This window comes from Notolepis coatsorum, assembly GCF_963971535.1.
Source record: "Notolepis coatsorum genome assembly, chromosome: 14".
NCBI classification, from domain to species: domain Eukaryota; kingdom Metazoa; phylum Chordata; class Actinopteri; order Aulopiformes; family Paralepididae; genus Notolepis; species Notolepis coatsorum.
Window position 1 is genome coordinate 27,906,949 of NC_140178.1, and position 15,316 is coordinate 27,922,264.

General features: G+C 42.8%; 1 protein-coding gene across 1 annotated transcript in view; it reads right to left on the reverse strand.

Moving 5' to 3' along the window:
• Window positions 1–7,762: 7,762 nt before the first annotated feature.
• The window catches only part of LOC311240475 (myosin-4-like), a gene marked incomplete at both ends in the record, with an annotated part of 33,511 nt that continues 25,957 nt past the window's right edge, over window positions 7,763–15,316 (reverse strand). The window contains 11 exons of the mRNA XM_084329054.1: window positions 7,763–7,915; window positions 8,409–8,504; window positions 8,607–8,711; window positions 9,637–9,807; window positions 9,911–10,036; window positions 10,570–10,773; window positions 11,206–11,514; window positions 12,018–12,142; window positions 12,240–12,405; window positions 13,329–13,512; window positions 14,336–14,532. Coding sequence (XP_084185180.1) covers window positions 7,763–7,915; window positions 8,409–8,504; window positions 8,607–8,711; window positions 9,637–9,807; window positions 9,911–10,036; window positions 10,570–10,773; window positions 11,206–11,514; window positions 12,018–12,142; window positions 12,240–12,405; window positions 13,329–13,512; window positions 14,336–14,532 — 1,836 coding nt within the window. The remainder of the gene's footprint in view (window positions 7,916–8,408; window positions 8,505–8,606; window positions 8,712–9,636; window positions 9,808–9,910; window positions 10,037–10,569; window positions 10,774–11,205; window positions 11,515–12,017; window positions 12,143–12,239; window positions 12,406–13,328; window positions 13,513–14,335; window positions 14,533–15,316) is intronic.

Here is a 15,316-nt window from a genome sequence, read left to right on the forward strand (position 1 = left end):
GATGATTAAACAGAAGGATTTGTAGATACAGTAATAATTATAATCCATTTTAATTATACATTCAAAATTGAATTATGAACTATAAATGACCTTATTATGGCCAAGTCATACATCTATGGATAGGGAGAAAGCTCCTCTTTCAAATGGCAGTGTTGAATCTGGATTTAGTCATTTCCTCGCGGCTTTACGATAAAAGAGAGATAGAATTTGCATTTGCATTATTCTGATAAATTCTTATTTTTGGAACATTTTAAAAACATCGGTAAACAAACATAGTGCTGAAAATATACACTTTGACTGCTGTTTTGATAGGGTTAGGGTCTTTACTCTTGGCTATATTTGAAAAAGAAACAACATAAATTAATACGGTCTATCATACGATTTATGATAAAACACCTTACAAAAAGATTCAGATTATTTTATTGTCACAGCTTTTTAAAATTATTAATTTACATACATTCAGAAAAATGCTTGTTTTTCCCGGCTCCTCAACCGTAGTAGATTTGTAGACAACAATATACAACGATTTATACAATACAAGGTAGCCTAAAACACAGTGCATAAAAAGAAAAAGATAAATATATATTATATAGTGTAAATAACAGAAGTGTGTGTGTACTGTAAGTCACTTGCTTTTGTTGCTTGAATAAAAAAAAAAAACAAGATGCATACTATTATGAGCAGCTAACAACCCTACTTGACAGGACAGGAGGCATGTAAAAATAGTATGTGGAGATTGTCACCTGCTGCTGGTGACATATCCCTATTACCCCCTGAAGATCCTGTGCTATATTTAAGTGCTGAGAAGAAAACGATAATGTGACTGACTTGATTGAGATTTAAATGGGCTTACATGACCAAATTCGTAAGGTCCCTTTTGCTTGGCCAGCACATTCATCTTGATAAAAATGACCTCCATCCTCTGTTGTGGTGTTCATTGAGGGACCTGTGTCAGTGACTTCCCAGTGGTAAGATCCAACATCTTCCATTAACTCGTGGCATTCAGACCATGGGAAAATAGAACTTAAGATGACGGAGTGCCTGTCATCCTCTCTCTCTACATCACTGAGTCTGTTCTGTGTTTTGTTTTGCAGGACTGAAGAACATCTAAGCCAAGTCGATTCTACACATGTGTGAACACGGTAAGGTAGACACAAAAATTTGTAGGAAAATAGTGTCGTGGATTACTGGAACTCAAGTAAAGTGTGCATCGGACGGCCCGACTCGCGCGCACGTCGCGGCACACAGATCAACCAATACATTGTTGGAAAGTTGAATTTGCCGCCTTTCGATCGTCACCACACTTTTGCGTGATTCCATTCTCGAGTTACAAGATGAAACATCCGGTGAGCCTCATTTGACAAGCCGTTCTGAGGAGTGACCACGTCCGGTTGTGATCGGTCCTGAACTGACCAGTCACAAAATTATTGACCACTGTTGTAGCCAAGGAGCATCTACTCCGAAAGCAATCCCAGACAGGCGCTAACAGGGGGGGAAGGTGACACAAGAAGACGAAGAAACCCATTGTTTTGGCGAGAGCCTCTGAATGAATGTGAGCGGATGGCCATTTTGGATAATCATGCTGAATTTTTACTGGTAGGCCTACACACATTACAAAAACCTTTGTAAAACATTCATTTACCGTGTTTTTTTTTATAAACTTTGGACCTGTACTACACAATACCTCAGGCTATGGAACCATTCTGTTTACCAGCTGCTACCTCTCAGCTGCAACTTAAAAACAGGCATCTGGCAAAAAGAAGTAAAAATAAATGTGAGTACACAAAACTTTTACTTCAGTGTGTTCAAACCTCTGTTACTCTATTTCATTAGCACTCAGTGATTTTTTGTGTAAGAAACTTCAGAATGTTACCTGATCGCATCACGCTGGTTTCAACCGGAAAAAATGTGCCGTAAAGTTTGGTTTCTTACATATCTCGATGTAATTTACCATGAAATATCTACAGCAAGAATTCTGGGTCTCAATGAATCCAAAATGTCAATGTGGTTAGAAGTGGTGGAGAGAATAAAAGCTAGCTTATAATGGTAGTGTCTGGTTAGGTGCGAGGGATAGTGGAGGTACTTCTCAAGGTGGGGTCCGGGAGGGGGGGGTTCGAGCTGAGCATATGTGTGTAGGTTTTTTTTTTAGATAACAGGTATTATGGGTATATCTTATATAAAACAACTAACTAAAAGGTGATCTCATTGGATGTGCCCTGACAATTAATGCTTGTATATCTTATCGTGTGTTGTCATGTTTGTTTATATGTTTGTTTAAAAAATAATAAAAAAATAAAATACAAGAATGTTACCTTTCAAAAGAGACCAGACTCATGCATGTGCTATAAGTATAAAGTATAATACATAGAAAATGACTTCGGGTATGCAATCGTAAAAAAATAAAAAAGAACTAATTATTAGTTTGGCCCGATGGAGGTTTAAAATATCTTTGTTATGTTTTCTTTTCTCCCTCTAAAGAGACGCCACCATGAGCTCTGACACTGATCTATCTCCCAGTACGGGCCTGCCTCCATCTATCTCCGCAAACCTGAGGAGAGGATTGAGGCCCAGAACAGCTTGCTTCGTGCCTGACCCCAAGGACCTATACATCAAAGGTGTGGTGCAGAGCAGAGAATGGCCAAGCCGCCGTGAAGACCGATGCTGAGGAGGTGATGATACTGCTGATATAAGCTACTAAACCTTCCAACTAACCTCCTTAGGTAGTGCATGGGTCTGTTTTAATCTGTTTTGTGGTTTTACAGTCGATCCAAATCATCTGGAGGGTGAATGATCCCAAACTACAAAATCCCAACTGTCTATATGGTATACTGTCTAACGGTATACACAACACCTCGACGCGCTTTAGATGATGATTTGGAAAAGCATCTCTCATCTGAAAACATACTATTGACTAATGTGGTTCTTCATCTGATGGATCTAAAGGGGATTAACACCCATTTTAAGTTATTCCTGTTGTCACAGGCAGTTCAATCAATATTTATGAACATCACTATTGTATTTATGAGCACCACTCTCTTAAGATGAATGATTAAAGATTAAACTGTCTTTATTCGTAGCACACATTGCAACGTAGCCATGCAGCGAACACACACATGCAAGATGGGCGACACACATGCATTTTTTTTGGGTCGCTGATGAAATTTCCTATCTGCGATTGACCCATCCCATCGTCCTTCCCCCCAAGGGCAGCTGCGAGCAGACATGGGCTGTGGCAAGGGGCTTTACACCCGGGGACCAATCCGAGCGCTCCTGTCCATCTTCATCAGGGACGTGACAGTGTTAGCGATCTGTTCTGTGTGTTTTTCCATTGGGTTTATCTCTTTTTCTGGAGGGGAAACCCTTGTGAGCACAGGGAGAACATGCAAACTCCACACAGAAAGGCCCGGGAGATATTCCCCACCTGGGTAGGGGAGAACGGGGGACGTTGTCACATGGGTAGGTTGTCACCCATACTTTGGGAGATGTCCAGAATTGGGGTCAGAGTTCACCTACATTGTCATATTTGGAGTGAAACAGCTGAATTTGAGGTGAGAGGACATTTTGTGTTTTTCAAGTCCATTTGTAAATATTCCGCTCCTCAGTATTTTTCTTCTAGGCTTTTACACAATTGGTTTATAATGAAACAATTGTTACCCTGAAAAAGTGTGAAGGGATAGCTATAGTTTAGATTGTTGTTAGCTAGCTAACTAGTTGTTAGATGGCTGTTAGCCTTGATGCTACATGTATCAAGACATTCCAGTTGGGGTTGGTCGTCACATTTTATTTGGGGTTGGTTGTCACATGTTGTGTATGCTATTATTGTTAGGCCGATTTATTGTGTTCTTATTTTGTTATATAGGATGGCCTAAAGATGTGTTTCCTGTTTATGTTCATGTTAAGATGCATTAAATTATGTATTTGTCAACTTGTCAATGCAATTAAACTTTCAAATTTAGTTCTGCCTTCTTGTCTTCTTTTTAAGATTTTTCCATTAAAACACATGGTGACAACCAGCCCCATAGTGTGTGACAACCATCCCCATGATGGGGTTGGTTGTCACAATGTGTCAGAGTGTCTTTGATAGGTGATTAACTCTTTGTTACAATACGTTGGAAAATGAGAGGGATACACATTTCAAGCCAACATCTTAAGCTTCAATTTAATGTAGGAATGACTATTGAAAGATGTTTTGATTATGAGCAATTCACACTAAAGTAAAAAGTGTGACAACGTCCCCCGTTCTCCCCTACCTGGCAACCTTCCAGCTAGAAATACAGAAAAAAATACACCCTCAAATGTCTTATCCACCTGTATGTAAAATCTGCTGCTCTAGAAGCCAGTCGGAGCATGAATGAGTCATCCCCTCAGACGAAACAAGTTCACTCTTTTCTCTCAAATCTATCACTGTCCACCAGACCGTGACAGTTAAAGACGAGGAAGTCCATCCCATGAACCCTCCCAAGTACAACGAGCCCTCGGTGCTGTACAACCTCAAAGAGCGCTACACGGCCTGGATGATTTACGTAAGTGAGGATTGTAATGAGGGGCCGCTTCCATCCATCAGTGTAATCCCATCTCTTCTTTTTACGTCACATAAATGTCTCCTCTGCAGACCTACTCGGTAACTCAGGGCTGTTCTGTTCTACCGTGAACCCCTACAAGTGGCTCCCGGTGTACGATGCCAAGGTGGTGTCGGCTTACAGGGGCAAAAAGCGCATGGAAGCCCCGCCGCACATTTTCCCAGTTTCTGACAACGCGTATCAAAACATGCTCACAGGTGAGTCACAGGTGAATTCAGTCTGTTTGGTTTTGAGTACGGTCACGAAGACGAGCGTCCCCCGGTCACTGACCCCGGATCAGCGCTCCTATTAACTGAACACATGTGGGTTATGTTAACACTTTGGGTGCCGGGAGCCGTCTTTAGACGTCTTTGCTGGCCATGCTAAAGTTGCCGGGGGACGCTGTACGTCGTCTTTATATCAATATTTCAAAAATCTGCGATCGGATTCATAATGTCCCTCCGCTGGCCTGAGATCCACCAGCAGGACCCACTGAGCTCTCTGGCGGTTCAGGAGCGCCATCTGGTGGCCGATCGGCGCAAGCGCTTAACAGGAAGCGCACTAGAGGTTTTGCTAGACGTCCGTATTGCTTCCGGCCACTCGGTACATGTCCCGTGACTCTAGCTTGTCACTCTACATAGCGATCGATTGCCAATAACTCGATAAACAACATGATTTGGACGTATATACCATTATACAAGCTGGAGATGGACCGGGTAATAATATATCCCATAATGATAAAATTTCTACTCGACGATGATCGCCCAATGGCGCGCGGAGACTGGGGTGAGTTTCAGCGTGTAACGTTACCGTCTTCGATAATAACTGATATTATCAACATTTGACCCACATTAGATGATTGGTATAACGCTGCCCACGGAATTATAAACGCCCCCTCGCCCATCCGGTCAACATCAGATGACGTGTAGTAACTTCTAGAAGTACGTCTAGTTGGAATTTTTTATATCGCGCTGATTGCCATCAAACTGTATTTCATCATCAATATAATGCATTTGGGGCTATATATCACGTTCTGGAGAAAGCTGCAGAAAGAGATGAAAACATACTTATACATTAGACCATACTTTACTATGAATATGTGAATGAAAAAGTTTAACGTTGCTACACAATGAACAATACATATAGGACTTTGAATGGGCCCTAATAATGGCAATGTAGCAATAGAATTTAAAAAGTTATAGCCCTGCAAAGAAGGGGACTTTCTCCATAGACAAATAGCGCTGGCAATCTATGGTATATCATTAATTTAACCTTAGGCAACCAAAGTGTTAATAGCAAAAAGATGTGCTATTTTTCGACACACCAGTTTTATAAAAGTTGACCAGGTGGACCTAAAATATCACAAAACAGCTGCGACCTCTCAGGACAGCAGGTCCTGTGTGATTTTGACGCATTTCTATTGAGAGTGTAGTGTGTTTGATTCCAACCACGAAACTACTTAGCTAGTTTCCATCTGTAGTCCCTGCCTACCATGCATGTCTTTTATGGTGTGGGAGGAAACTGGAGTACCTGGAGGAAACCCAAGAGAACATAGGGAGAACATGCAAACTCCACACAGAAAGGCCCCCTGCTGGGGTTCGAACCCAGGACCTTCTTGCTGTGAGACAGCAGTGCTAACCACTGTGCCACCGTGCCGCCCAGTGTTGTCATGTTCTTGTGAGATGCTTTTTTTTTTTGTATTACCCCTGGATTCAAACCTGGGTCCCACACCTTGGAAAACCATCTACCGCTCAGCCAAAGGGAAATCTCCCCATGCCGGAAGGAGATATTAGGACTACTGTGCTACACTCACCCCCATTTTGACCCGCACCCCCACACACTGAGAAACCTTGCTGGGTCACGGCACCATTGTAACCCCCGTATAGGAAATCTACAATGAAATGAATTTACTAACAGTAAATGTGTTCAGTGTTTTATTTGAGTCATGGCAACATACATCCACTACCACAAAACAAAACGTATAGAATCATTTTCAAAATGCCCCTTTGTGACAATTTAGCCACTTTTGCTTTTATTTCACACTCCATTGAAGAAGTGAAGAAGCATTCTGTTAAGAGTATGTTGCACACTAGTTCACACTGCAGACTTTATCTTCTGGACGCCAGCCAAGGAACATTATTCTTCCTTGTCTTTTCCCTGGTAAATTGGAAAACAAGAAAGAGGCAAAGCAGAGATTATCAACCAGATTTGATAGAGATAGTATCGACTCTCATTTCAGAGGATGTTGGGAAGTACACATTAAATAAAATAAAAACACAAAAGGCCAATCAATAAAAAAAATAGCAGATTTCCTTTTGTGTTACTCTGAGGGTTTGAAATTTATACACAAATCTGTATTTTCAGCCAGTGGCATCAGTAGACGCCATTTCTGTGAAAGTCTTCATGAAACGTGTAGCCGGAGCCTCACCTTGCCCAGGTCTGTGAAAGCCTTCATGAAAGGTGTAGCCTCACCTTGCCCAGGTCTGTGAAAGCCTTCATGAAAGGTGTAGCCTCACCTTGCCCAGGTCTGTGAAAGTCTTCATGAAAGGTGTAGAGCCTCACCTTGCCCAGGTCTGTGAAAGCCTTCATGAAAGGTGTAGAGCCTCACCTTGCCCATGTCTGTGAAAGTCTTCATGAAAGGTGTAGCCTCACCTTGCCCATGTCTGTGAAAGTCTTCATGAAAGATGTAACCTCACCTTTCCCAGGTCTGTGAAAGTCTTCATGAAAGGTGTAACCTCACCTTGCCCAGGTCTGTGAAAGTCTTCATGAAAGATGTAACCTCACCTTTCCCAGGTCTGTGAAAGTCTTCATGAAAGGTGTAACCTCACCTTGCCCAGGTCTGTGAAAGTCTTCATGAAAGATGTAACCTCACCTTTCCCAGGTCTGTGAAAGTCTTCATGAAAGGTGTAACCTCACCTTGCCCAGGTCTGTGAAAGTCTTCATGAAAGGTGTAACCTCACCGTGCCCAGGTCTGTGAAAGTCTTCATGAAAGGTGTAACCTCACCTTGCCCAGGTCTGTGAAAGTCTTCATGAAAGGTGTAGCCTCACCTTGCCCAGGTCTGTGAAAGTCTTCATGAAAGGTGTAACCTCACCTTGCCCAGGTCTGTGAAAGTCTTCATGAAAGGTGTAGCCTTACCTTGCCCAGGTCTGTGAAAGTCTTCATGAAAGGTGTAGCCTCACCTTGCCCAGGTCTGTGAAAGTCTTCATGAAAGGTGTAGCCTCACCTTGCCCATGTCGCGACTCTTCACCCTCATCTTGTTGACCTGTGACTCTGCGATGTCGGCCCGCTCCTCGGCCTCCTCCAGCTCGTGCTGCACCTTCCTCAGCTTGGTCACATGTGTGTTGGCTTGCTCCTCCTGTTGACTCACATCATTCATTCATATATATTTTAAGAAAATGGAACTTTCCGCAGATGGGTTTGAACTAGGGATGTCCGATATTATCGGCCTACCGATATTATCGGCCGATATCGGCATCAAAATGTGATATTGGAAAATATCGGTATCGGTTTTCAAAAAAAAATTACAAAATAAATCTTTTACATTTCTATAACCTTTATTTACCCAGGCAAGCAAGTAAGAACAAATTCTGATTTTATTTATTGTCAAAAGTATGCATAATGTTGTGTTAATTCCACAACAAGAGATATGTAATGTTAATTACCTGAAATTATTCAGTTTTTTAGGGGGGAAACCCTGCATATATCGGTATCGGTTGATATCGGTATCGGAAATTAAGAGTTGGACAATATCGGTATATCGGTATCGGTAAAAAAGCCAATATCGAGCATCCCTAGTTTGAACTATATTTTAAGCTAATGCTAAAAAAAAGAAAAGTACAAACACTCACAGACTCCTCGGACTGCCTTTTAGATAATTTGACCTTCAGCTGTAGCTTATCCACCAGGTCCTGCAGCCGCATGCTGTTCTTTCTGTCCTCCTCCGACTTGTTGTTCCAATATCGGAAACAAAATAACATCAACAAAGTGGTAAAACATCCTCGATGTATAATAACGAATGCTTCGAACCACAAGATTCATGAAATTACCTGATAAGTGAGCTCTTTTATCCTGCGTTCATATTTGCGCGATCCCTTCACCGCCTCTGATCCGTGTCTTTGTTCTGCTTCAAGCTCACCCTCCAGCTCTCGCACCTGGAATATGAGGAGGCTGCTGTTGTAATGAAACTCACAACTCTATCATCCTTTTGTCTAATATGAGAACCTGCTCTGTAAGGAGTTACATTGGCTCAGGCTCAGCTTCTTCCCCCGGGCCATCAGAACATTGAACACTGATCTCTACACACACAAGCACACATGAACACACACACCACACCACACATCTGCACACTCTCACACACAAACACACCACAGGTCACTTTAATCACATGAGAAGAGGTCACTTTAAAGGAAAGGAAAAAGGTCACTGTGACATAGGGCAGAACTGTATATTGTATAGAAAGTGTACATAGGACTCATTGCCTTTTGTATTTTATCTTTCTTTTTATCATGTCTATTTTATTCTTTTATTCTATTATTATTTGTATTTTTTGCACAATCGAAGCAGGCATGGCCACCTTCATTTCACTATTATGTCTTGTGTATGTATGTGATGAATAAACCTCTTGAATCTTGAATCTCATTGGTTGCATACATGTCTGCTATGCTTGAGAACATTATCTGGATCACATGTTGGAGGTAAAGCCTCCACCCGGGGGTGCTGTTGTGATGTATGAGGTTAGTTTGGGGGAGTGAGTGTAATGCAGTTACAGGAATTTCTGGGAGGAATTTGAGCCTGTAGACTCATTCTGACATTCTGAAAGAAAATAAATTGTGATTTCAGTGGAATTGCATTGCTAGGGAACAGCTTGAACCCAAGTTGATTCCTGTTGATGTTTGCTAATATCAACAACTGGCAGGACATCAAATGTAGTCCATTTAGAATGTTTATGTTGTCCGGGTGAAACTGTCTGTAGTTTTTGCTAGCATGATCATCGCTACAGTACATTTATTGTACGCGTTTATTGTATTCCAACAATTCGAAAGGATTGTTTGCAGTTTTATAATAATGATAAATTACCCTCGACTCCAATTTCTGGAGTTGTTTTTTCCCTCCCTTCAATGCCAAGTTTTCAGCTTCGTTCAGGCGTTGCTGCAGGTCCTTGACCGTGACCTCCAGGTTCTTCTTCATCCTCTCCAGGTGAGCGCAGGTGTCCTGCTCTTTCTTCAGCTCCTCAGCCATCATGGCAGCCTGACCAATGCAAAATGTAAAATATTCTTACACAAGAGAGAGTAACCAGACAGACACTTGTATGCTCGTATGCAAGTGAATAAAGCCAAGAACGGGCTCTTACATCAGTGATAGCCTTTTTAGCTTTTTCCTCAGCATTCCTTGCTTCTTGCATATGGTCATCTACTTCACCCTGAGCATGGGTCAGGTCAGCCTCCAGCTTCTTACGACTGTTGATCAAGCTGGTATTCTGTAAGGGTGGTTATACAAGGGTGGCTATATTCAACAGGCAGTTTTATAGGCATTTCGATGGACAATGCTCCCAGCAGGAAAGCAGCAAAGTCATTTCCTGGCAAGATGTTCTTAAGCAACAACACTACGTTCTAACCAGCAACAATACTAAGACAACTCCTTGGGCAAAGAGTTGCTGTGTGTATCATTGGCTAAATAAATGTGATAGATGACTTTGGTAAATGGTGCATTTATATAGTGCTTTTATCCAAAGCGCTTTACGGTTTTTGTTCCTCACATTCACCCATTCACTCACACACCGATGGCAGAGGCAACCATGCAAGGTGCCAACCTGCACATCGGGAGCAATTAGGGGTTAAGCGTCTTCCTCAAGGACACATCGACACGCTGCCCGGGAGGAGCGGGAATCGAACCGGGAACCTTCTGACTACTAGACAACCGCTCTAACTCATGAGCCACTTTTACGCGGCTAATTTGACTCTTAAATCAAAGGGATGGAAGTTAAAAGATAAGGTACAACTCAAGCTTCACCTGTGAGTGAAGGAGCTGTCCTCTCTCGCTGGTGTCCAGCAGCTCCTGCTCGGCGACCTTGCGGCTCCTCTCCGTCTGCTCCAGAGCGCCTCTGACCTCCTCCATCTCGGCCTGCATCAGGTTGCTCCTGCGCTCCGACATGGCCACCTGGTCCTTCATGTCGTCGCTGCTTCTCTGGGCGTCGTCGAGGTGAATCTGTATGTCCTGGAATGGAAGATGCGTTTCTGTATGTTAACACGACATTTAAGTATATCAGCAAGAAAGACTGTCAGGCTTTAAAACTGTGTAGGGGAACCAGGCCTAGAACTGCGCCCTGAGAGAGGGAACTGCGTCTCTTTTATCCAAAGCACTTTGCAATTTTGTCCATCACATTCACCCATTCACTCACACATTCACACACCGACGGCGGAGGCAACCATGCAAGGTGCTAACCTGCTCATCGGGAGCAATTAGGGGTTAAGTGTCTTGCTCAAGGACACTACTACCCGGGAGGAGTAGGAATCGAACCAGAAACCTTACGATTACCAGACGACCGCTCTACCTCCTGAGCCACTGTCGCCCTGTCGGCCCCCCGTTAACAAAAGGCCATGAAAGGAAATACGACACATGCTTCACTTCACGCGTACTGTAACTCACCTTGAGCTGGACCTGCACGTTCCTCAGCTGCTTCTGGGCCTCGGCGGCCTGCCTGTTGGCGTGGCTCAGCTGGATCTCCATCTCGTTCAGGTCGCCCTCCATCTTCTTCTTGACTCTCAAGGCGTCGTTCCTGCTCCTGACCTCAGCGTCCAGATTGCCTTGCAGGGAGTCGATGGCTCGTTGGCTGTTTCTCTTGAGCTGGTCGGTCTCTTCGTCCTTCTCCGCTATCTTCTTGTCCACCTCGGACTTCACCTGGTTTAGCTCCAGTTGGACACGCAGGATCTTCAATTCCCCATGCTCCAAGGAGGCCTGAGAACATACACAATCACAATGAGCAGAGACGGCTCGATGTAAATAGTGCTACTGTAGATATTGTGGAATAATGATCCCCTCCCCCCTCAAACAATCTCCCAGTCATGTTCCAACCCCACTCCCATTACTCTCCCCCATTCATCCACCTTTTGTCTCTCACCTGATACCACCCCCCGCCCCCCCTTTCTAACCCCCTGGCCCCCCTCCAATCCAATACTTCGGCCACCCTTCCCAGAATCCACTTCTCTCTACTATAAAGTCCTAGGTTTTACTGTATTCTCAAGCTTTTTGGAGGGATATTAGGCATTGTCACTCCTGGAGTCATCCAGCAATAACTCTCGACCTATTTGTACTTGATACTTTGTTTGAGCTAAATAAACCTGTGTTCTACATCTGACTGAGTACATCCTTACACATGGTAAATTCCTCTACAACATCATTATTCAGTCACTCAATTACGTTAAATATGAGGTAGATAGATCCTATCGTCATTACTGCACCTCTGCCTCCTCCAGAGCAGTCTGGGCTTCTACTTTCTCCTGCTCAGACAGTTTATTTGACTTCTCAAGCTCGTGGATGGTCTTGCACGTCTCTCCAAGCTGTTCAGTGAGCTCCATAATTTCCTCTGAAATTAAAATAAATTAGATTTGTTTGAGATGTTTCGTACACCAATTATGCGACGTGAAAGGATCAACTGTTGTATATAAACGCCGCTGACATACGCTGGAGATTTTTGTTTTCCCGCTTGAGGCTCTCAAGTTGCTCCAGGGATTCCTCGTAGGCGTTCTTGATCTTGAAGTTCTCTGTGCCCATCAAGCGGCCCTCTTTCAGAGCAGCCTCCAGCTCTGCCTGGTTCTCTTCGTATTTCTGTTTCCACTCGGCCACAATCTACGGACAGACATGTGTAACAAAATGGGGCTTCTTTGCAATTCGCACACATTCACATTTCACTTCCACTCTGCGGTAGGCTTATTTATCTTGGCAAAGGAGGATGCCTGAAAGATGTCCTTTAGCTTTGACATGGATGGATATATAGTATATTAGATTAGATTAAAGTGTATTGTCATCGTACAGCACAGGTACAGTACAACGAAAAGAAGTGCAACGTAACAGTAAAGTCCATGACAATATACAAGGCCAGGTGTGTAATATACAGTGTATTTACAGTATACAGTGTAACAAGTTATGTTAATAGTATATAACAAAGCTACTGAGTAAATATGTTAATCTGATGTATGTACAGTATAATTATGTTCAGTGATACAAGTATAAATATACTATCGTAGTAAGCCATACTGGCCAGGGGTATAAAGAGTAGGTATGGGATATACACACATATATATTTAGTAGTATATAGTGTGTACAGTGCACAGAGTGGGTATGTTTTAGGTATATTTTATAAACAAAAATAAGTTATAGATATAGTTATTACTGTGACCAAACAAATTGTGTACGCATGATGTAAAACAGGTGTATGAAGAGTATATGAAGGTATTTAGGATTTTACCATAAATAACACAGTTCAATCAATGCAAGTTATGTATTCACTTTTCCAAGTTATCACTCAGTATATTATCATAAACCTGACCTTATTAGTCATCGACCCCAAATGTTACTCCACGGTGCCAACTGACCACATTCATACGGTGGCCAATTTGCTCTTATGTCATGCTCAGATTGGGATTCCTTTCCACCATTCCCACCGGTTCCCTGGGTGTGACATAAGAGCAAAATGGCCACTGTGTGAATATGGCCAATATGCCCGTATAGAATAATTATTTAGTCACACAGTACAAGGTCATTGGCGCGACCTTGTCGTAGTTCCTCTGCTTCTTGTCCAAGGCAGCGGCGAAAGCGTTGGACCTCTCGGCGTCCATCATCATGTCCTCCACCTCCCCCTGCAGCCTCTGCTTAGTCTTCTCCAGAGAAGAACACTTGGAGTTGACCGCCTCCACGGCTTCCTCTGCATCCTGAAGACGCAGAGCGAGCTTCTTCCTGTGGGAAAGCAGGCGTTGTGACATTAGGGCGACCTCCTCCTCATAATCAATAAGAAATCCATTATAATCTTTTTTATAGATTTTAATGACAGAAATATATGAACCGGGAGGTTTTAATATCAATTCTCTGCTCATTATATGCCTGTCTACAATTATGCCCATTTAATGCCTATTTTATGCCTTGACCTCTAAAGGTTAAAGTGGTATGTGGTCCAGTTATGCTGCTCTGATTACATTGACAGGTTGACAGGTTTCAAATGTGAAAGTATATAATCTTCATACATCTTTACCATGCAAAATACTTTTCTTCAAAGTAACTAGTAATTGATGGGTTCAGATACATGTAGTGGAGTAAAAAATACGATATTTCCTTTGAAATGTAGTGGAATAAAAAGTTTAGTAAGTCCCCTAAAATGAAAATACTTGCATACAGTACAAGTCGCTTGAAATTTAACTTAAAGGAACATTAGCTTACCGTCTGCTCCAGAGAGAGACAAGAATATAGATACCAGTTTCCTCTCTGTGCATTCAGTAGAAAGCCTAGCTTAGCACAATGAATGGAAGCGGACATGACCGGTTAGCCTAGGCATTGTCCAACTAACACCTCTCTCGAAGGCTAACCTCTCCATGGATGCATGTGGGAAACACAATCTTACAGATTTGTTGATTAAATCAACTAGTACATCGACTTGTATGTCAACAAAGTCCTATGATTATTAGTCGTCAACAAGAATTAATTTAGTAAAAGACAGCCCTACGTGACGACACACTATCATCAGAATGTCCCCCTGTTGTAAAGATGACATTGCGATCATTCTCACTTGGCCTCTTCGAGTTCCTCGGTGCGCTGGATGGCATCGGTCTCGTACTTGGTTCTCCACTGAGCCACCTCGCTGTTGGCCTTAGACATGCCGCGCTGCAGCTCCGCCTTGGCCTCCTGCTCCTCCTCGTACTGCTCCCTCAGCAGCTCACAGTCGTGCCGCGCGGCCTGCAGAGCGTGGGCCAGGGCATTCTTGGCCTTGACAGAATCACACGGATGACACGTTAACGTGTAAATGCATTCAGATGAGAATTTATTAACACCCTTGCCTCTTATGTATCTTTGCACGTTTCTTTATCATATCAAATCAAATGTATTTTTTATAGCCCGGGATCACATGGAATTGCCCCCATGGGTTTTACAAGTCGAAAAGAAACAATAGATCCCGAACAAAAACCACCATACAATCCATATATGCAACACTCCCAGCCGTTCCCCAATGAAGATGGGGAAAGACTCACTAAAACCTAGCAATAGGAAAGAAAGCACCACAGGCGGCGTGGAGGCGAGAAACCTCAGATGGGATGTTCAAAGGGGATCCCCCAACAGGATGTCGGTGATAATATAGTGTTGCTATGGATGATAGATGGATAGAAATAGAACAGGCAAATAATTGGTTTGTATGTTATGTATATATACATGTAATGAAACACATATACATACATACATGGTAGCAATAGTATCTAAAGTACATAAGAACATAGGAATACGAGCGCTGGTGTGAAGATAAGATAAAGGCTAAAAGTATTGGAGCTCAAAATCTCAATTTTGTGTGTTTAGTTGTAGTTGTGTCACTCTGCAGTTCAACAGATACTTTAGTGAGTAGTCCTCTCCACTCTCCAGATGCATAGAAACAAGTGCATGGACCGGATAGGACACAGGAGGATGAATGATCCGCATCCCAAGTGAGAACAACAACAAGCACAGCGTGCAAAAGCGATGATAATTATATTTTAATTTAAATGTTCTGGTTGTTGTCATC